This window comes from Rhineura floridana, chromosome 14 (genome assembly GCF_030035675.1).
Source record: "Rhineura floridana isolate rRhiFlo1 chromosome 14, rRhiFlo1.hap2, whole genome shotgun sequence".
Lineage (NCBI taxonomy): Eukaryota > Metazoa > Chordata > Lepidosauria > Squamata > Rhineuridae > Rhineura > Rhineura floridana.
Window position 1 is genome coordinate 27,311,429 of NC_084493.1, and position 23,025 is coordinate 27,334,453.

At 47.3% G+C, this 23,025-nt stretch overlaps 1 protein-coding gene across 2 annotated transcripts; it reads left to right on the forward strand.

Annotated features, from left to right (window-relative positions):
* The first annotated feature begins 460 nt into the window (after positions 1-460).
* On the forward strand, positions 461-20,952 carry ISL2 (ISL LIM homeobox 2). Of its 2 annotated transcripts, XM_061595668.1 has the most exons (7): positions 465-537; positions 1,360-1,549; positions 2,883-3,154; positions 8,441-8,724; positions 13,023-13,190; positions 20,008-20,120; positions 20,477-20,952. In XM_061595668.1, exons 1-7 carry the CDS (start codon positions 480-482, stop codon positions 20,577-20,579), a joined length of 1,188 nt encoding a protein of 395 aa, XP_061451652.1. In that variant the 5' UTR covers positions 465-479; the 3' UTR covers positions 20,580-20,952. The 2 variants fall into 2 exon arrangements, with proteins under 2 accessions (XP_061451653.1, XP_061451652.1); XM_061595669.1 differs by lacking the exon at positions 13,023-13,190 and having other exon boundaries at positions 461-537.
* Positions 20,953-23,025: the final 2,073 nt, after the last annotated feature.

Below are 23,025 nucleotides of genomic sequence, written 5' to 3' on the forward strand. Positions count from 1 at the left end.
GAGGGAGAGTCGCTTGTTCATGACATCCACCTTCCAAGGAGGCAGGTTTCAAACAGAGCAATGGACAGGATCCCTGACCAGTAAGGGACCAGCAGGAAGATGCGCTTTGAGGGGGGAGAAAAGAGCGAGCGAGCACGAAAAGGGCGCACAGAGAGCGCGAGCCTTCTCCTGCCTCTGCCACAACGTTCTGCGTTCCATTGTTCACTCCGGGCCAATCAGCGCTTGCCCTCTCCGTCCCCGCCAATCGCCGCCGGGGGCTGCTGGAGCAGGCCGCTGAGGTCACCGCTCGGCCTCCTCCTTCCCCCGGTACGGCTAGTGGGTGGTCCCTGCCGTGCTGACGTCATGCAGCGTATGGGACAGAGCAAGCTGCCCTCCCCATTGCTCAGGGGCTGGAGGAGTTAGGAATCAGCAGGCTCTGGGGCTAAGAAGCCTTTGCCCCCCTTTCTGTGTCATAACACTTTCCCACACCTTCTTTCTGCATGGTGGATATTATTTTTCCTTATCCTTTCCTGGGTGCTATGGGGGATCATTCCAAAAGTAAGTGGATCTTCTTGTTTTCCTCTCTGTCATCTGAATGTTGCCTGTAACGATTTGGGTGCATTGGAATGTGATTTCTTACCAGGGGCTTGGGGTTTGGGTTTTTTTTTTTCTTTTTTGCAAAACCCGTTTAGAGAGATGGGGGGCGGGGATGGGAGACGACGAAAAATAACAAATCTTGCAATAGTATGATTTTTGAAAAATGATAATCAGATCTCCCCTCTCTCCTTATGCAATCGCCTGCTTTTTTTGTGGCCGGGTTCTTTTGAAAAACTGGCAGTTGTAGCATTTGCTGCTGGCTTGTTTTTAATTTTAAAATGAGTATACTGTGAGTCGGCGACTTTTCGCCTAATAGTTCAACACTCCTGCAGCAAATTGTACGGAAAATGTATAATACTGATCGTGATAATGATACCGACTCAGTGACTGAAAGACGATCAGATTCTCTCTCTTTTCCTTATTATTTGTGTCATTAAATATCTGCAATTTGACCCTCCTTATTTTCTTCGGTGCGATTGGAAAATAAAAAAGCGTAGGAGATCTTGCAAAGATGCAACATTCCCGGGTTGATCTGTTCTTATTTAAAAAATAAAATACACCCCCCTGCTTTCCTTCTGGGGTTTGATAGCCTGTATAAGAGATGTCACGGGGCCCCGAGCTCTTGTAGGTATCGGTGGCTGCTTTTGGGGTGACTTCATCTGAATCTGTGTGGATTGGCTTTGTTTGTTTTGAAAAAGGACTCTTTTCCCCGCACCTTTTGGAGAAAGCCCTGATGAGAGATTCTATTCGTTCTTAGTGTCCTTTGCTCCTTTCTACTGGCAGAAAAACCCGGGATTGCCATGTGCGTAGGCTGCGGGAGCGAAATCCACGACCAGTACATCCTCAAGGTCTCTCCGGACCTGGACTGGCACGCGGCTTGCCTCAAATGCGCGGATTGTAGCCAATATTTGGACGAGACCTGCACTTGCTTTGTGAGAGACGGCAAAACGTACTGCAAAAGGGATTATATCAGGTGATTCCCTCTTTCCCTCTCGAAGCCGGACATCCACCAACTGGAGGGGAGGGGGTCCAAACTCATAACAAATCCAATTGCGATCCACTTTTTCCCCCTTCCCTCCCCCTTCGCTCCATATCCTGTGGTTGGGAGGCTTGCAAGATTCTTCGATTATATTTTTTAATTTGTTTGCAAAATTCTTCCTCCCTCTCCACTTTTTTTTGACGATGCTGTTGTTGTCTCAAGTCTGACTGGGGGGGGGGCGAATGTAAGGCGGGTCAGAGAGGATGGAGGGCTGGCTTTGGTCTTTGAACTCCTGAGGGCCGGAAGTTCAGCAACACTCTCCGGTGGAATCGTTATGATTCACGGTCTTGGTTTCCCACCGACGGGTGCGGGAAGGGGGGGGGACGTGCCCTTTTCCATCAAGTTGGGAGCGAGAACTGAAGCGCTGCCCTCCTAGGGACGCATTTCCTTGGAAGGAAAGCCCCGTCGACGTCGAGGGCGCTGCCACCGAGTCAAGGCGGCTATCGGCGACTGAAGCGGGACCCCCCCCCTTTTTTTTTTTCATTTTCCGACCTAAGCCTCGGCCAGACCCGCATGCCAGCCAGCTTCCTGGGCGCCGTAAGACATACCCTAAAACGAGGCCAGAAAGCAGAAAGACTCATCATCATTATTCATGATTATTCAATAGCAAGACTGCCGGTTAAGAGCCCGCGCCAGAGAGGCAGAAAACCCTTAACACTATTTATTAGGAGGAGGAGGAGCAGTTATTCGTTATTAATCTGGCACTGCTCACGTCGTGTGCAACCACGCTTTGCACCTTTGGTCCCTGCCTCGAGGGACTTCAAATCTAAATTGTTATTCGTCGTAGTATAACGAGAGCTCTCAGGCTGAAGGGGCTATTTATTAATGTGCAGTTGTTGTGAATAGTAGTAGTGGTAGTAGCCACTCGGGAGCCTGGCTTTTGCAGCCTAGGTCACTGCCTCGAGGAGCTTACAATCCAAAATCGTTGGCCATGCGAAGGTATCCTAGCATTATAGGATTCTTGTATGGCTAACGAATGGTCTGCGAAGAGTACCTGACAAGAGGCAGGGGAAAGTTGACGTTCTTTGTTCATTTGTTCTCGCCGTCTGTTGGTTAAATGAGCGTAGCAAGGCCCCTGCCCCGAGGAGATTACAGTGGCAATTGAGATTTCCCCCTGCGGCCGGCACGCTCAGCTCATTTCAGCCCTCCGTCGTCCTCGTGGTCAGGGGTGGCGTGTGTGCGGTCTGCACGCGGGCCGGGTTTGGCGGTGCTTCCCCCCCACTCCGCTGACGGCTGTCCTCCTCCCCCTCCCCGCCCGGTCCTGCAGGCTCTTCGGCATCAAGTGCGCCAAGTGCGCGGCGGGCTTCAGCAGCAGCGACCTGGTGATGCGCGCCCGGGACAACGTCTACCACTTGGAGTGCTTCCGCTGCTCGGTCTGCAGCCGGCAGCTCCTGCCGGGCGACGAGTTCTCGCTGCGGGACCACGAGCTCCTCTGCCGCGCCGACCACAGCCTCCTCCTCGACCCCGCCGGCTCGGCAGAGAGCCCCCCGCGCAGCCCCGGACACCTCCAAGGCGCCAGGCAGGGCCTCCAGCTGGCAGGTAGGCGCCGCCACCAACGGCGGCCCAAAGAGGCCTCCCGGCCGGCAGCCTTCCCTGCTTGCCTTCTCCGCATCCTCCTCTTTCCTGGCTCGCTTCTTCCTCCCCCTTCCTTCCTAATTATCTTCCTCCCCGACTCCTCTCTCTTTCTGGCCTTCTTTTCTTTCTTACGCCCTTCGCAGCTCTTCCATCCATCCACCCATCTCCTGAGCCCTCCCATCTTCTAGCCCACCTGCCCCCTCTCCCATCCACCTCAACAGGGGAGGTGGCCCTTTCTGTCAGATTCTATCCAGACAAGGGGCTTTATCTGTATCCCTCCCCCCCCAGTACCTACCCACAGACAGACAGGCACGTGTCTTGCCACGCCTTCCATAAGGACAGATGGGGTAGCAGGAGCTTGGACGGGCTAAAGGCAATGCCTTCTGCCACGCTCAGTGGAGGCTGGCCTATTAAGGCAAGCGGGGCACTGCCCCACCAACCTTTATCTGCCCTCACCTGCCTGCCTTCTCACGTGCAGCCAGTCCAGGGAGTGGCAGCATGACCTACCAGCCTCCTCTTCCTCGGTCTCAGTGTCGCCCTTGTAGAACTCCGGGGGGGGGGGACAAGGATCAGTTGGCTCTGCCTGTGGTTGGCTCTGGCTCCACGCACTGTTGGGCTCCCTGCCTTCCGCCCCACCAGTCTGGATGGGCACGGGGCACCACTGGCCACAATCAACAGGTCAGTGGAGGCTTCAATCAGGCAAGCCAAACCAAGATAAATCCTGCCCCGGGCCCTTACATTGTGAATTTGGACAAAGACAATAAAAGGAAGAAGCAAGGACCCAAATCTCTTGGGTTTCTCTCTGTGGATCCAGTTCGCCCTTTATGTTTGGGAGATCTCATTCCAGGAAGGTGACCCCCCCCCCAACATCTCCATGGGAAGTGGGAGACTGTTGACACCTCTCCAGAGTTTGGAAGAGGAAGGTATGCAGGAGGTCCCCAACTTTCTAGGAGAGTAAGAAGGACTTACTTCCAATCTGTCCTAGTAGGAAGCCTTGGCCTAACCCCTCCCCTCCCCATTGCACACACGCAAAACAAACATTGGGGGGTCCAAAATTCAGGGGAGGGGCCTCCAGATTTTTATGCAGGGGGTGATTCTCTCCCTGACAGCTCTCTGTGCACCTTTTTGGATCAGCCAGTATCCTCCCCCCTCATCTTCACCACTGGCGCTTCCAAGTAAAACGGGAGTGGAACCAGATCAAATATTCTGCTCCAGCTTCAGAGGGCTTTGGGGGGGGGGCAGAACGATGCCTCTCCTAGCCTTGGAGCAACACCCCCGAGCGCCAGGAGGAGATCTGCCCATCAAGGTGCGCTGGGGACTCCTTTGGAGCCTGTGCTCACTCCTCAGAGCGCTTGTGAAGCCTCATGGGGATGTTTCTGAGCATGTGCAATGTTCTATTTCTCTCACACCACTGAGTGAACACACCTGGAACCTCCACTCTTCCACTCCTTTGGGGATTTAAGGCAAATGGGTTCAGGGACAGAGAGTGACACTTCCAGCCAGCAGCAGTGTTGAGCTCCAGACTCTTTCTCTTTGCAGGCTGAACTCCTGAGCATGTTTCATGCTAGTTATTTGCGGGCGGGGGATAAGACCCACAGCACTCAGGGGAGCTTGCATCTTGAGGAGGCAGGATTGCAGTGGAAACACAGAACGTTTCTCCAGATTATTTCTTTTTTGGGGGGGGGGACAGGCCTGGAATTCTGAATAATTTCCTTTAGCTGGAGGTGTGTGCCTGTGGGGGGTGGGTGCTGTGAGAGAGAAGGAAGAGGCAAGCAGGCAGGATCCTGACACTACAGTGGAAACGGTTGTGTCCTGCACAATCACTTAATGTTACAGGACTGGGGTACAGACAGAGGGGGGGCTGGGGAAATCCCTGATCAACGGTAGGAAAATACCCTTCTTTGTAATCGTTAAATTAGTCCTAAAGAAAGGCATTATTATGCCACCAGTACTTATGGAATTAGTGTTGACTAAACACAGACACACATGGAGAGATAGGTGTAGATACATGCAGCCACACACACATCTTTCTTTCAGAATATTGGCATTTCAATTGGTTTTACTGTGGGTTATCTCAATTTTTTGTTTTAATGTAATTGTTGTAAACTGCCCTGGGATTTTAAGTGATGAGGAAGGGGGTAGGAATCGACAAAATATATGTATTTGTTTCCTCTTCTCTCCCTCAAACATTTATGCCTCCTTTCCTTGATTCTCAGTTTCATCGGAGCCCATCAAAATTTGTCCAGTTTTAAACATATATTTGGTAACAACACTTAAACAGATTTTTATCTACTTTTTAAAAAGAGAGAGAACAAGAAAAAAAGAAAGAATAAGGGAAATCATTTTCAAAAGTTAGATTTTACAGCCGGAAATCTCCCGGATTTACTTAGAAATATAAAATCCCACTGAATTCGAAAGGATCCCTAATGGCGAGGTTAGTTTTGCACCCTAAAGGAGAGATGCTATGTTGTTTACTCGGAAGTAAGTTCCACTGTGTCCCATGAGTCTTACTCCCTAGTAAGCAAGTTAAGCACTGCAGCCGCAAGTTATCTTTACACGCAGGCTGCAGCTCTGTGTCTACCTCCACGGGAGTAAGCCCAACTGAATACAGTAGGAGAATTTCCTAGGATTGGACCGGCAATTTCTTAACCCTGAGCAGTTTCTTCCTTTTCTTCCACCCCCAAATCCCACAGATCGAGCTGTTATCGTCCTATATGTATATAATAAATTATACCTGTATAGTCCAAAAAAGCAGATTTAATTTTAAAAGCGTTGCGGTAGATTTTTTTTTTTAAGCACATCTTTTTAAATGTAGCCACAAAGGGGCCTTTGTTGGAGCCCGTTCCTCACCCGGAGGCCCGAGCTTCCAGGGAGATAGATGGTGCAGGCCATTCCGTTTTATTTTATCCCTCCCTCCCAGCCCCCGACATCTGTTGGGGCGACTTCGGATTCGGCTCCTTTTAACGTCCGGCTGTCATTTTAGCCATCCTTGAGCAAAATCGCCCCCTTCGCCCTGCTTTTTAAAGAGGATAGTGGATGTTTAAAAGAAAAATAATTTAAAAAGAGAAGAATATTTGAAGGCAACCTTATTTTGTGGCATTATTATTATTATTATTAAATAACAACAACAATAATAGACATTGTGAAAAGGATCGGATTTTTAGAAAAAATAAATCGAATATATTTTCAGGTTCCTTTAGGGGTACCTCGATTTTGGCGCAGTCTGATCCCTATTTGGTGTGCGTCGTGTATGCCTAAATGTATGTTGTGTATATATTATGCACATTTCACATTCTTTGAGAATTACACAGCTGACCTCACCTGAATCGGTTTTCTCTCTTCCCCCCCTCACACACACGTGTATGTTTGAAAAGGCATCCTGGACATCATTCTGGGGACCGGTGAGGGAAAAATAAGACCAAAAGGAGGATTGCCACTTTCATGTGTTTTGGAAAAGTTCCTTTCGTGTTCTCCGTTTCCTACGCAAGGTTCGCGATGCTCTGTTGGGCTCGGCAAAAATGCAGGAATGGCAACTCGCGAAAAAGTCGGTTCTTGTAAAGCGTCTCCTTGAAGGAGTAGACGTGGAAGTTTTTCGGAGACGGCGAGGGGCCCATCCGCTCTGCTCTCTCCTCTGGCGGAGAAGAGGGCTGCCTCTTTCCGGGACAGCGGCCGCTCCAGGCCGGGCCTGTGCGACGCCGGCTGCGGCCGGCTGGCGGCGGCAAGCGATGGGTGCGCCAGACTGAAATCCCACACCTTGCCGTGTTTGCCGGTGCTTTGTCACCCCTTCAAGAGGCCTAGCGACGCGGCGCACAAATTTTTGCGACTTAATAACTGTTGACGAGCCGAGGTCCACTGATTTAAATGGGTCTACCCTGAGTAGAACGTAGTTAGACACAACTATTTCTATTATTATTATTTAGAAATTGCGCACTTTTTTACTGACCAAACAAGCCCCTAAAGGGTCTTCTATTTCATTTCATTTTTAAACCTGTCTGAGGCTGCAATACAACGCGTCTGCTCAGAAGTAAGCTCCATTGGGTTCAATGAGACTTACTCCCAGGTAAGTGTGTACTGGATTGCAGCCTGCAATCCAGTACACACTTACTTGGGAGTAAGTCCCACTGAACCCTTACTTCTGAGTAAACGTGTTGGATTGCAGCCTAAATCGCTTTTCCGAAGATACTGCATCCACCCTGTTGACTTCTGACCAAAAGTTAACCCTTTAGATTGCACCTGCCCTTAACAGAAGAAAGGGAACTATCACCCATCCCAGGCCCTACACTGCGGCAGGGCCTTCTCGGTGGTGGCCCCCCTTTGTGGCATGCCCTCCCTGGTGAATTCCTCAATCTCCCTCGATACTCCCTTTTAGGAGAAACTGAAAAACTTCCCTGCCCCCCCCCCATTTGGTAGCTGAAATTGCTCCTGGCGACTCTGAAATTATTTGTTTGAGAGTGGGAGTCTGCTTTGGGGACGTTTTGTCTGTTTTTAGGAGGTGGTTTGTAATTGTTTTTAGAAAGCCTTTTTTCACTGTTTTTAGATGTTTTAATTGTATTGTTTTAGGACTGACACGTTTGATGCCCTGGGCTCCTTTGGAGGCTATAGAAATTAAACAAGAAGGAGAGGCAATTTAAAGCCCCTTTTCTTCCTCTTAAGGATGAGCTGTCAGCTCTGGCGATTAGCCCTGAGACTTCCCCCTCTATCCCTCACCCCCCCATAGGACTCAGCCTATTGTTGTTGTTGTTGCCATCAGTGTGCATGGCAAGTATAAGAGGGCAGGCCCCTGCCTGGAGAGGCTGGCTAACTAACGATCTGTGAAAGCACAGAAAATAATTATTTATTTAGAAAGATGTATAAGGCTGCAATCCAATACATGTCTACTCAGAAGTAAGCTCCGTTGGGTTCAGTCAGACTTACTCCTGGGTAAGTGTGTATTGAACTGAAGCCTAAACCCCTTAATCAAAGAGCTCTCTAAGCGGAGTATATAACAAAACTGTAGATGAAGCATTTCTAACAGCCACAAAACAGTGCCCCTAAGCATGTCTACAGTATTTTCCGTCTCGCTGCTACCTCCCCGCCCTCCACACATCTGGAGGAGAAGGGGTGGTGTGAGCCCCCGAATATGAGCTCACAACTCTGCTGGGGGGGCACCCCAATTTTTTTCTTCAAGGGAGGGGGGCAATCTTCACACTCTCCCCGCTCCTGATCAGTCTCTCCTGTGTCTGCCCCCTTCCTTTCTCCCCCCCCCCGCAGATTCTGTGCCAGGGCGGCAACCCTCCTTGCGTCCACATGTGCACAAACAGGCGGAGAAGACGACTCGCGTGCGGACGGTGCTGAACGAGAAGCAGCTGCACACGCTCCGCACCTGCTATGCGGCCAACCCGCGGCCGGACGCGCTCATGAAGGAGCAGCTGGTGGAGATGACCGGCCTGAGCCCCCGCGTCATCCGCGTCTGGTTCCAGAACAAGCGCTGCAAAGACAAGAAGAAGTCCATCCTCATGAAACAACTGCAGCAGCAACAGCACAGCGACAAAGCAGTAAGTGCAGGGCAGAGGGGAGGAAGGCACCCGCTGTCAGCATCTCCCACCTTCCCCTCACCTTAGCTTACCTTTCTGAACTTGTAGTTCTGTCCTCCTCCTTGCCAGGGACCCTGATCCTGGAACATAAAATATGTCTGCATGTCTATCACTGTTATCTCTGAGGTGTTGGAATAAAGGGATAGTTCTTTTCGACTGGCATAACGAGTAGGGGGCAGTCTTTACACAAGCCTCTCGATCCCTGGAGATCTAAGTCCTCCTTTTCCTCTGGGACCCTCGATCCTGGAGATTTGGGACAGGTGGGTGTTAAATTGGCTTCTTCCTGACAAGTGTGACCCCCTCACATGCACTAACCCACATTTTGCAATTGACATTATTGGATGGTTTGAAATTGACAACCTTGTATAGTCTGCAATTGACATTTGTGGAATAAGGGGTAATTCCCACTCTCTCTCCCAAATCTGGCTTTCAAAGATCTGTTTTTCAAAGGCTTCAGGTCTCTTGGACTTGAAGATGTAGGAAGAAAACTGGTGTGAGTGACCACTGCAATCCATTGCCCCTTCTTTATTCTGGACTAATATGAGAGAAACTGAAATATATTTTAATGGGTTTTTTATTACATCATAGCAGCTGGGTGACCACTGACTGTTTTAAAAGGCAAGTTGACTTCTCATGCTTCTGTCACAGCCTTGCTCCCTTTTCCACTTTCCCTCCTCTGCCTTACTCCCCCTGTTGTATCCTGAGTCCACACTCCACTGCAACAGACTTCCCTAGAAGCCAATCAGGGCGCTGTGTGTTAGCTACTGAGAGGAGTATTCTCAGTGGCTGATTCACCTTCTTTCACTCTGATTTACTCCAATCAGCAGGAAAGGACAAGGACTCAGTGGCTAACATGCTTCCTTTTCATGCTGATTGGCTCCTTCATAGGAACCCAGTTGGGACCCTGCTCCCAAAAAGAAAAGGGTCTACTACCTCTCCGCAACCCTGGACGACTACAACGAAATATAGATATAGATATAGATACACGCACACACGGGTGCACCAGTGTTTTAGATTACACTTTAAGAATCTGATGATGGGCCAGTGGTCCACAAACGTTTATGTGCCACAATAAATGTGTTGATCTTTAAGGTGGAAGGAGACCCTTCCTTGTTTTGTTACAACAGACGAATAGGGCTACCCTTCTGGAAACTGCCTTCTCTAGGGAAAGGTTTCCACCGAATTGCTCTCTCTGGGATTTCAGCCTCAGTCGTTTTGTGACACCAGATCTCTTAATATACTCTCTGGGTGTGGAGAGTGTTTCTGAAAAGGTATTCAGTTTATTTTTCTAAAAATCAAAAGCTGATTTTAAAAATGGTGTGTCTTCTGAGCAGAATCCGTTGCCAACTTAGTTTTAAGTGAGATCAAATAAACTTGGCACTCCATTAAAAAATAACATTTTTGATTTTCAAAACAGAATGTATTTTTCAAGGACGCTTGAAACCCACTTGGTGTCATGAACAGTGTGATCTTATACATGTCTTCTGAGACGCAACCCCCATTTAGTTCAACGGGACTTACTCCCAATGAAGTGAGTATAGGGTAGCAATTTTAGGCTGCAAACTGAACCCGACTTGTAATATAAGGAACAATAATATTGGTCCCACTTTACAGGGGTGTTATAGGGATGATGACGGATATACATATTGTGAAGGCTGCAGTCCAAAGCTTAGCTATTTGGGACTGAGTCCCACTGAAATAAGTGGGTCTTCCTTCCGGGTAAACACGCACAAGATGACCCTGCACAATTCTCGTCTAGGTGCTTATGGCACCCGATCCGACCAACGTTTTTTCTGCGTAGCCCACACTGTAATGAATGGGAGAAATGCGAGGACTCTCATTGCGCAGGAGCTCCCAACTGATTTTGTCATTCCATGGATATTGTTATGGGAAATGACAAATCAAATCCATTTAATTGATTGGTTGGTTGATTTTTAAAACGAACTTAAAAATCCTGTTCCTCGCTTTCCCCTCTCTAAAAACAGTTGTCACATTTGTCTCTCCTGAAATTGATGAGGGCGGAAAAGGATGAGGGAGAGTTAAGGCTGCCGCTCCAAGTAAGCAAGCCCCATGGAACTCAATGGGCTTTACTTCTGAGTAGCCGCCTGTGGGATGACGCAGTAAGGCTACCGTTTAATACGCTCGTACCTAGAAGCTGGCCCCCATTGAACTCAAGGGGTGGGTGGGACTTACTTCTGAGGAGACTTGCAGATCGGCTTCTGTGAAATTGACGAGATTACTTGCTTGGAGGGACTGAGAGGAATGGAATGGGGCAATCCAGAGATTTAGCGCGTCACTTTCGCTTTCAGGGACAGTTGTCTGCAAAGCAATGGACGCTTTGCTCCTAGAAGGTTATCAATCCCATACTTTTATTATTTAATTGATAATTAGCTTGACGGCATTAAACCTTGCCTTTTCTCTTGCCGTGGGTTTCAGAAACAGGAGCTGCCTTCCAGGAGGGTTTCATGCAGACCCCACACGAAAACTCACACAAATTAAGAGAGAGAATACTAATTCCTTCTTGAAATATTGTATCTTAATCCAGAGCATTATTATTATTATTATTATTATTATTGGGTTATACGTTTTACTCAGAGTAGACCCATTGAAATCGGTGACCATGACTAACATAAGTCCATTAATTCCAGTGGGTTTACTCTGACTAAAATTTAGTTGGACGCAACATACTGTTGTTATTCCTGCCCAGATAACTTCCATTATGGGGCAGCACAGAAATACCAAATAAATAATGTCATCATTTAATCTATTTCAGGTAAGAAGAATTATGTAACATTAAAAAGATATTTGAAAAATGTATCAAACCTTAACTCCTCCCTCTTTTTTGTTCTCTTTTTACTCTTGAGAAAACTTGAGTGAGTGAGTGAGTGAGAGAGAAAGAGAGAGAGAGAGATTTAGCTTATTTTGCCCTTCTCCAGAAATAATTGTGTTAAGCATATTTGATCTGGGTAGAGGTGTGGGTGGGTGAAAGCCTTGAGAGGAGCGGGGAGAGGAAAGGGGGTGGCAGAGAAAGATTTCTGTGGACCCAGATGAGCGGTGCAATATATCTTGCACAGCAGAAAAGAACAGGGCTTGAGGACAAATAGGGAGGAGGGAGTGAAGGATTCTTTTATTGTAATAAAAACCTAACAAATGGTAGATTAAAATTTTTTTGCACATCAGAGGTCGCGGTGTTATTTAATTTCTCCAGAAATCAAATTATTTAATTTTCATTCAGTTACTATGACACATCAATTGGAGGATTGGGGGAGAGTGTGTGTGGAAGACCACTATATTGTCAATACAACCAAGAGCCACATGGCATCTTAAAAAATGACTGCTGCTCTTCTGGAAAATATGCTGTTGATAGCAGTTCCAATTTTGTGATTAGAAAAGGGTTTTGTATTTTATTTTATAAGTTTTTGGTGGAGAGGCAAAAAGCACCAAGGGCTTCAGTTACTCTGGGACAAGAGGGGGGGGGAATAAGGAGGAACTGTCCTGCATTCCCCCCCTTCCACCACTAATTGCCAGATTTTGTAGACTAATCCAGTATTAATTAATGATTAATTGCGGATTAACCCCCTCCTCATTTTGCTGCTTCTTGGGGGTTGCTGTTTATAGCTCTTTCCTGATTTGGAGCACTTTGGAAGAGGATTATCCTCTTCCCCTCCCACCTCCCATTCTCCAGGCACAAATGTCTGCAAATTTGGATTGTTGAAAAATAATCAGCTTTTCATCTGAGCCAGTGGACAGGGTAGGGGATCAGTCCAAGGACTTCTTTTCAGTGTTGGAGATGGGCTCTGCAAAATACTGAGAAATCTTTAAGAGGTGAGTGTCTCTGAACATGTCAAGAATTCTGACTAGTAAGTAGTCACTGTGTCACCAGCACCTATAGACATGGTCGATAGAGGGGTGGGCAAAAGACAGATCAGGTAGATCTCTGGTGTGACTTGCAGTGGATCAGAAAGGATTTCTAAAAACAAATACATACTATAGCCTTTCCTCCCTCCCTCTCTTCCCTCCCTCCCTCCCTCCGTGTGTGTGTGTGTGTGTGTGTGTGTGTGTGTGTGTGTGTGAGTGAGAGAGAGTGAGAGAGAGAGAGAGTGAGAGAGAGAGTGAGTGAGAGAGAGAGAGAGAGAGAACATATACTGCTATAGCGCCCTCATCTCAGGCCTTGATCTACCCCCACCTTCCTGGTTCTTCTCTGGGAACAGGCAGATTTGGCCGAGTCTTTGCTGATCCTTGCTCTAATTCCTCCACAGAGTCTGCAGGGCCTGACTGGGACCCCACTGGTGGCCAGCAGCCCAATCCGCCATGACAGCGCTGTGCAGGGCAATGCAGTGGAGGTGCAAACCTATCAGCCCCCCTGGAAAGCTCTCAGCGATTTTGCCCTGCAGAGTGACTTGGATCAGCCTGCCTTCCAGCAACTGGTAAGAAGACAGGGAGGGGTGGGAGAGACACCCCCCCAAGCCAAGATGAATGGGCCTTTCCCCTTGAGCAAGTGGCACCCCTACTGAGCAGAATGTGGGGGGTCACCTCCACAGCCATTGATGGGACAGTATCCTCTACCACATCTGCCATCAGAGGCTGCTGCCTCACTTTGCCTAATGGTTGGGTGGGTCCTGCTCATCCCTTGCTCACCCTGCTCACCTCCTGGGCTGGCATATATCTCCTAAGCAAGTCTGCATCAGCCAAAGTTGCCCCTTGTTTTGACTCAGATGTTTGAGGGAGGGCTCCTTCTGGGAGGAAGGGTGGCACATACATTTTAATAACAATAACAATGATAATAATAATAATAATAGGAGGATAGTAGCTGAAAGCCATAGCACAAAATTATGTGCATTGAACTGTGGATTAAGCATGTGAGAACAATGATTAGTTCCAAATCCTCTACACAAAATCAGTAACACGAGTTAGGGCCACTGTGGTATTTGTGCATATGTTGGAAGATGACGGGGTTGGAATCTAGTCCCTTTTAGCACTTCTTCCTACTGTTGGGCTTGTGAAGGGGAAAAAATGGAAATGGACTACTTTCAAGTTGATCCCAACTTATGGCTACCCTATGAATAGTGGTTTCATGGTAAGCAGTATTCAGAGGGGGTTTACCATTGCCTCCCTCTGAGGCTAGTCCTCCCCAGCTCGCTAAGGCCTGCTCAGCTTGCCACAGCTGCATAAGCCAGCCCCTTCCTTGTCCACAACTGCCAGCTGGGGGGCAACTGGGCTCCTTGGGACTATGCAGCTTGCCCATGGCTGCACAGGTGGCAGGGCACGTAACCCCTGAGCTGTAGCTGGCCCTTGACGCCCAGGAGACACAACTCACAAGAGCTGTTAAAATTGTGCTCCACAGTAACTATTGTGTGTTAGGTGATCTTGAGTTCATGCTCACAGGTGCTTGCATGTTTGAAGTATTTGCTCCTCAGTCAGAGTTCAGATAGGCCCTCTGTGTGCCTATAGTTTGGGCCAATAATCGCACACACTGCTTAACAATGTGGTTGTAATACTTGTGCCGTTGGTTAAAAAGGAGGGAGTTGTACCAAGAATTGCCCTCAGTGCAACATCTCCAAAGGCAATACCGTGTTGGCATTATAACACAAACATGTGTTTTCACTGATGTTTAGGACTGTGGTGTAAAATATTTTTTTCTCTGCAGGTAAGTCCATCTCAGTCGGAACATACCAAAATAAGGTCACTTCCATGTGATAGTTGTAACACATGTTGCAGATGGATATATTTTTGGAAGAGAGGAGCAAACAGTATAGGCCTGGGAAGCCACCACTGGATGAAATTCCCTACTATGTGCACATCTTGTCAGAAATGCACGTTTTGCTTCCATAACATGTGAAGCATCCTTGGTTTTCAAACTGAGTGTCAACAACCACTCCAAAAACTTGCTAACTACAATTCCACACAGTATCAGAGGTGCTTAAGTCCATAGATGTCAACTTTGTGTTGGATTGTGGCAGTCAACCAGCAAGCCAGTTAATCAATCAGTCAAGGTTATCAAGCTAGATCCATCATTTAACAAGATAAGAAGAGCCTGCTGGATAAGGCCAATGGCCCATCAAGTTCAGCATCCTGTTCTCACAGTGGCCAACCATATGCCTGTGGGAAGCCCGCAAGCAGGACCTGAGCAGAACAGCATTTTCCTCCTGTGGTTTCCAGCAACTAGTATTCAGAAGCATACAGGTTAGGCAGAGGTGTAGGCACCCAGAGGCCCAGGGGTGGAAACCCCTTACTTTTTTGGGAGATAGGTCCCTATGTCTTCAGTATCCTTTCTTGCTGATTGAAGCCAATCAGAGTGAAAGGAGGCAAGTCGACCACTGTGAAGACTGTTCTCAGTAGCTAACACACTGCCCTTTAGCGTTAGTATGGCAACCAAGAAGGGAAACTCAGCCAAGGAAGCTCCTTACCTTATAGCACCATAGTACATTTGCCCATGTGCACAGAAAAGAGTAAATCTAGCTGAACGGCAACGCACGAAGATCCGTGTTGATCGTTGCAATGCATCTCTAAGGGAAAATACGCCCAACAAAGTAAGAGACTGAAAGCTAATGTTGCTGTATAATCTTAGAAGAGGGCGTGGTGTGACTATCATGAAGGGACCCTGCACTTCTGAATTTGCCACTACGCTGCTGAGGTTGGGTCACAGCAACTTGCATGTTGAGAGCATGCAGCTACTTCACAGCTTGCGAAACTCTTCCTGTTGTTGGGGAAGAGCCATAGCTCAGTGGTGGAGCATCTGCTTTGCATGCAGAAGGTCTGGGTTCTTTCTCTGGCATGTCCAGGTAGGGCAGGGAAAGGCCCATACCTGAATGCCTGGAGAGCTGCTGCCAGTCAGTGTAGACAGTACTGAGCTAGATGGTCCAGGGGTTTGACTCGGTATAAGACAGCTACCTACATTGGACTGCAGCTCCTACGAGTCCCAGTCTGCATAGCCAGTGGTCAAGAATGATGCATGTTGTAGCTGGCTAGCAACATCTGGAAGGACACAAGTTCCTTATCCTTGGCCTAGGCAGACCTTAGGAAGTGAGGCCATGTAAACATCATAGAGCTAAACAGGGCTGGGAAAGATCACTGCCTGAAGCCCTGAAAAGCCACTGCCAGTCAGTGTAGACAATAGTGAGCTAATGGACCAGTGGATCTGATTTAGAATAAATCAGCTTCCTGGGAGTGAATTGGCCTTATGATGCAGGGCCAGAATTGTTCCATGAGATTCCATTTGTCAGTGTTTGGCACTGATGTGCAACCAACTTGGCTTCAAATAGAGCTGTCCTTTTACCTCACTGGGTCATAGCTCAAGATTGTTGGTGGGAAGCCTGTGAAGCTGTAATGTTAATTATAAAGGGATGCTGAGGAAGGTGCAAACATCAGAGAGTTCTCCTTGCCGCCTCCTTTAATGCATTCCTTCCTGTATCATGATTATGCTTTAGTAGATAATCAAAAAATGAATCCTGTGCAATATTTAGTTAACATAATGGAGAATTGAGATGGGTGAGCCGCCTGCATAATTAAATGGTTGTTTACTAGAACCAGAAGTGCCACTGAATGAAATATGTGTCCCATACACCAGCTTATGAAATAGCCCAGCACTGGACCATTGCCTAGTCAGAGAAGAGTGTTTAGAAAGTCTAACAAATTCCTTAAGGAGTGGCATCGTCGCTGCAGGGAAAGGGCTTAATGGGGCTCTGCAACTGGAGGTGGCAAGACTGGGTTGCTGCAATTGGTTCTTCCACCGTTGGTCTCTAAGGATTTATTGGGACAAAGGCAAAAGCCTGTGTTCAGGCCCCACAACCGTTTGAGGGGTTCTCAGTAGCCTTATGAAGAGACCACTTGCTAGAGCAGGAATAGGAAAACCTTTTCCAGCCCAAGGGCCGCATTCCCTCCTGGACAACCGTCCAGTGGGGTCACATGCCAGTGATGAGTAGGGCCAGAGGGAAAAGTGGGCAGAAAAGTGGGCGGAACAATTTTACCTGTGTACGGTAGGCGGGTTTCTAAGAATTCACTCACACCCCTCCCCGTCCTCCATCCAAGAGGCATTATCAGAGTTTAAGGAGACATTCTAGCCAGGCAAAAACACTTGTGGAGGGTGAAGTGGTGATGTGTGTCTGGGAAGAGTCCAAAGGGCCAGACAGAGAGGTTTTAAGGGCCGCATTCGGCCCTTGGGCTGAGGTTCCCCGTTGTTGTGTGAGAGTAAAGCAAGCTACCTGAAATGGTTGGGGAACATCGCAAACATGTAAATCAGTGGTTAGACAGCTTGATAAATCTGGCCCTGGTCAAAACAGCCTCCATCTTTGTTGTCATAAAGGGAATCGAGTGCAGGGCCAAGGGCAGCTATTCTCAGCTGTTCTGCAAGCTTTTGGCAAATCACCAATGGTCCACAGACCAGAGTTTGAGAACCTCTGAACAGTAAGGGCAGTTCAGCAATGGAACCGACTGCCTAGGGAGGTGGTGGGGGTTGGATTCGATGGCCTACAAGGCCCCTTCCAACTCTATGATTCTAAATAATCTGCGTGATTAAGGAACCAGGTCTTGAATTAATTCCTTAATCACACAAATTATTTAGGTCCTGGTTCTCCCTTGTTTTGTGATGAGATTGCATTATATTGAAAAAGCTATTATTATGTTTATGATTCTTCTTAGAAGGCTATTGTGTGTGTATGTGTGTGAGTATGTGATCTGGACACAGTTGGTGGGGATCAGGAAGTGAGCCTTGTGGATTTCACAAAGGGCCCCCTACTCCCCCCCCATATTTTGAGCACTTTTAGGCACATCACATATTTGAATAATTTTAAAATTTATTTATAAGATTTATTTATAAATAAATAAGGAGTTTGTGATAATGGAGGTTTTGGTGAGGGTCCTCTTGCTCCCAAGATTCCATATGGAGTCTTCCTGCGTGTCTCTCACTGGAATTGGTACATGCTGTTGTTTAGCTCCTTTTCATTTGGATGGATTGTGTTCTAAATCAGTAGTTCCCAAACATTTTCCCCCATGGACCACTTGAAAATTGCCGAGGGTCTTAGCAAACTACTTAATGACTTTTCAGCCAGCTGTTGTAACAGTTGTGATGCACTGTGCTAGATGCTATATGGTATTTAACTGACTCAAGGTTAAACTTCTTAATTCTCACCTCCCATTGCTGCTAATCCTCTCCGCTCCTTTCGAGTGCCTCCCCTCACTCACTTCCAGTCAGTCCTGTTCACCTTCTGGATGGCCAGGTTCTTTTTTAAAAAAAAAAAAAATTTATTAACTTTTTTTATAAACAAGAAAACATTCATCAATCGCAGCCTCCACATGTGAGCACTGCATGGTATATGAAAAAATATAAAACAGCCAAAGAGCTATCTCCCCTCTCTGCCACAAATCATTGAGCACAAGAAGTACACAGTAGGCACCAAAAATTCCAAAAGGTAATATTGGATGTAAACAAAAGCTGCTAAGCAATACTTCAAAAATCAACATATACAGTAGTTTAAAAACAAAAAATGCAAGCTGTTAGGTGTTCCAAATCCGAGCATAATGTGGTGGAGGCACTCTACCATGCTCCGTCTGGTTTACATAAATTATAAATGGGTACCAGGTTTCACAAAAATTGTCCCACTTAGTGATGCTTGGGGATACTCTCAATTTAGCTGTTGGCTTTTCCATGAAAGCCAAGTACCAAACCCTCTGGTATCAGTAGTCCACTCTGGCTCCTTGTAATGTTTTCCAATGTGCTGCTATAATGATTCTGGCAGCCATCAATAAACGATCTATCAGCGTTTTGTATATTATATATTTGTTCACTCTTTCAAAGAAATTGAACACTGCCAATTGCAAAGTTCTATCTATATGCTGGGAGGTTATTACAGATAGCCAGGTTCTAAGAACGTCAGAGCAGCCACTGTGCCATTTTTTGCAGGCGTGCCATGGATCACTGGTGGTCCACAGACCAGTTTGGGAACTCCTACTCTAAATCATTAACTGTTCCAAAATACTTCTTTGTATATTGCAATCCTACTACATGTTCTAAGCAAGGCTCTGTACTTAAACTATGCTTCCCTTGGCTCTGTCGTCAAGGAAGGGTTTGGCAACATTGACAATTGATATTAGTTATCAGGACTTTTAGGGGGGGTGACTATCTTCGATTCTGGCGGTAGAGCATCTCTTTTGCACATGGAAAGATCTGATAAAGGATCAGGTAGCAACTGACAGGAAAGACTTTCTCTGCCTGAGACACTAGGGACGCAGTTAGATTAGTCCAGTGGTAGCCAATGTGGTGTGCTCCAGGTGTTATGGGACTACAGCTCCCATCATCTCTGCCCGTTGGCCGTGCTGTCTGGGGCTGAGGGGAGTTCTAGTCCAGCATCATCTGGAGGGCACCATGTTGGCTACCCCTGGAGGAGACAATGCTGATCAAGAGGGACACATCTTCCAACCTGGTATAAGGCTGTTTCCTATGATGTCCTTGCCTGAAAGGCCCTAGTATTCAAGTTTTAAAACTGAAGAACTGGAGCAAAACAAGGGCACCTGCTGTTTTTGTTTGTAAATTTCTATATCCACCCATCTATATATATTCCCTGTTGTAGCTTACAATTTTTAAAAATACATTATATCATAATTAAAGTCAATAATAAGTGGTAAAAGAGAGCAACACAGACAGCACAAAACAGATGACAATCTGATTTAAAATGCAATCCAAAAGCCTGTGTGAATAATAAGGTCTTCACCTGGTGTTGAAAAGACCATAGAGAAGGCACCTGTTGAGTCTCTCTGAGGAGTCTATAGTTTGGGTGATACCACTGAGAAGGCCCTCTCCTTTGTAGCCTTCTGCCTCACCTCACTTGGTAGGGACTCCAGAGCAGGACCTCTGAAGGGGATCTTGCACTTCAAGGTGACATGATCCATGGAAATGTACAGGGTTACCATGCTCTGAAATGTTGGGGCTGTCCTTCAAAACGGGGATGGGGAACCTCCAGCCCAGGGGGCTTCTCTGTCTGGCCTTCAGGATTCTCCACAGGTGACACCCCCTTCCCAGCCACATCTTTCACTGGCTCTGCTCTGCACCCTCTTTGAGTCTTTTTTGTCTGGCTAGAACAGGTGTGGAAAAGCTCTGACCCTCCAGATGTTGCTGAATTCGAACTCCCAGCATGGCCAATGGCCAGGGAGGATTGGAGTTATAGAAAATGTCAATAATTAAAAAAAAAAAAAAGGCATCGCCTGACAGCTCTCTCCTAACTCCCAGCATTCTTCCGTTCTTCCCTGCAGGTCTCCTTTTCGGAATCCGGCTCCTTGGGAAACACTTCCGGCAGCGATGTGACTTCTTTGTCCTCTCAGCTTCCTGATACCCCCAACAGCATGGTCCCCAGCCCGGTGGAAACGTGAGAAGAGCCTCCTTTTACCACCCCCCACCTCCCCACGGACTTTCGCATGCTCCTGCTCCCTGCATGAGACCTCCTGAGCAAACTCAACTCTGTTAAATTATTATCTTTTATTTAAACCTCAGCTTCCCGATCTACCCTAAACCGTCTTGGCTGTAACCGGCTCCCTGCTCTGGATTCTATCGTCTTCCCCAGGCCACAGTGGAAAAAGCACAGCAAGGCTTCTGAGGGATTCCGTCCCCCCCCCCTTCCATGAATACCTCTGGATTTTACTAGAAATTATCCTAAATCATGTAATGGTAGTTTTAGAATACATTGTCCTTTTTTAAAAAACTTCCTTTGTCTTCATTTTGAAGAAACAAACCTGATCCGCTTGGAATCACTGGAGCTTCCCAAACCTGGGCTGGTCATCCCCTGCTCCAACATCTCAGACTCGTTGCAACATTTTGCTCATTGTGACCAACTCCACATGCTCATCACCACAGACCATCACCTGGCTTTGCTTCATCTTATTTGGCACACCACACCAGGTGTCTGGAAAAATCTTGAATTCCTTTTGTTTGTTTGGTGGCCTGTGAGAGGGAACATCTTTTTCCCCTCCTTCTCTCTACCTGAGTCCGCATGATTGATGGAAAACTCTTTGCAAGACTAAGTATTCCCCACCCCACCCCTTGCCAATGTTAAATTATCTTATGGATGGAGGTAAGGCTGTTAGAGCCTTTGCAGACCAAAGTAAGTTATTGTTATTTATTGTCATGGCAGCCGGTAAAATGGTTGGGATTGATATTTTGACCTTAATAATAAAAATGAACAAATACCTGACGAGAAAATACTACATGTCTGTGCGAATCATCACTCCGCGACTTCAGAAGGCCTGAGCTGAGAATCACGGATACTGTAAAATACGGCAGCTGGGTGAACATTGCAGGAAGGAAATTGAGAGGCATATTAAAGCAGAGGGATTTGTTTCTGTTTGTTTCCCAAGTCATCCAGGCTGGAGCTTACGGGAGAGATGTTGCTTCAGCAATGATGCAACTCAGACTGGGACCTTATATAGGAGCTAGAGGCTCCACCGCCTTCTAGACACTCAGCCAGGCTCTGACCTGAGCAGGTGCTTTCAGGCACTCCCCCCCCCCCAAGTAGCCTCATGACCAGCTAGCTGGGCACTTTGGTGGTAGCTCTGAACCTCCTACCTGGCTCACCATCTCCTTTGCTCCTGTGGCCCTGGGAGAGGTGAGGAGGTTGGTCTGAGATCCAGCCAGAATGAGGATCTCCAGTCCTGGAGCAGGGATGCCCAAGTCTGACGGCTCCTTAGGAGAACTGGCAGTGTGATGATCTGCTTGAGAGTCCAGCTCCCCTTGCACCTCATCTGAGAAGGGCTCAGGTTCAAAGTCTGGGTTCCAGCCTGGCCCAGATAGTTTCACAGCAAGAGTACCCTTTGGTCACATCCATGTAAAGCACATTTATACCACTTTAACAGCTGTGGCTTCCCCAGAGAATCATGGGAACTGTAGTTTACCCCTCACAATGTTACAGTTCCCAGCACCCTTAACAGACTACTGTCAGGATTATTTGGGGGGAGCCACAACTGTTAAAGTGGTATAAGTGTGCTTTAAATGTCTGGTGTGGATATGACATTAATTATGTTCTTCAGCCTAAGATGGGTGGAGAAACTTTTCTTCATCAAGAGCTGCATTCGCTTGAGGCTAATTTGCCAGGCCATGTGCTGCTGGTGGGCATGGCCTGAGCTTCCTTTTTCTCTTTTTGTCACCTCCCCAATATTCCCCTCCTTGCCAGCTGCCTGAAATTAGACTGAGTGCTGCATCTGGCTGCAGGTTGCCCACCTCTGGTCTAAGCCTACTTTCAGAAGGCTGACCCACATGCACCATTGTTGCCCCTTATGCTTCTGCTGTTCCCTCCTTCTCCCACAAATGTTCCCATGGGTCATCCATTCGTGCGCGCCCCCCACAGCAGCCTTCCACAGAGACCTCCTTCTTCCTCAATGGTCCCTTAAACATCACTCTTGCTGTGACTTCTTTTGATCTTCCCAGCAGCCTGTCTTGGAGGGAGGGTCGCACCACTAACTGGGTCAGCAAGGCCACTCTATGTACAGGCATGATCATTAGATAACATTAAAGGACATTTATTTATTTAGTTTAATTTAATATCCCATCTTTCTTCCAAAGCTCCCTGTCCCCATTTTATCCTCACAGACACCCTGTGAGGTAGGCAAAGTGAATGGCCCAAAGTCACCCAGTGAGCTTCATAATGGAGCAAGGATTTGAACCCTTCTTCGCCAGATCCTAGTGGTCTAACCACTACATTAAAACTATGAATGTTATTACATTTATATCCCACCTTTGCTTGAAGGAGCTGAAGGTGATGTACATGGGTTTCTCTGTCCCCATTTTATCCTCACAACAACCCTGCGAAGTGGATTAGGGTGAGAGACAGTGACTGATCCAAGATCATCTGGTGGATTTTCTTGGCGGAGTGAGGATTTGAACCTGGGTCTCCTAGGGCTTATTTTAACACTCTAATCACTACACCAAACTGGCTCTAATATACTACCTGGGAGGGGATTTGGATTTTTTTGTTTAAACAAAATATTTCGGGCCTTTGTTGACCACCTGCAGTTTCTGTCGGAGAGTCGTGATGCTGGGAATGGAGAGTTCTGAGTGAGCTATATGTGTGTTTGAATCCTTGCTAAAGATTCTACCTTCCCTGCAAATTAGTCAGACAGAGACTTTAAGCTTTAAAATAAGAAATAACTACTTTATTCTGGAAGTACATACTTGATAGGAAAGACTCCTATATCTAGCTAACTAGCTAAGTTGGAGACGCAAACACTGAGCCCAGTGCTTGCCCTCATGCTTGGAGGAGAGGGAGAGACAAAGGAATATGT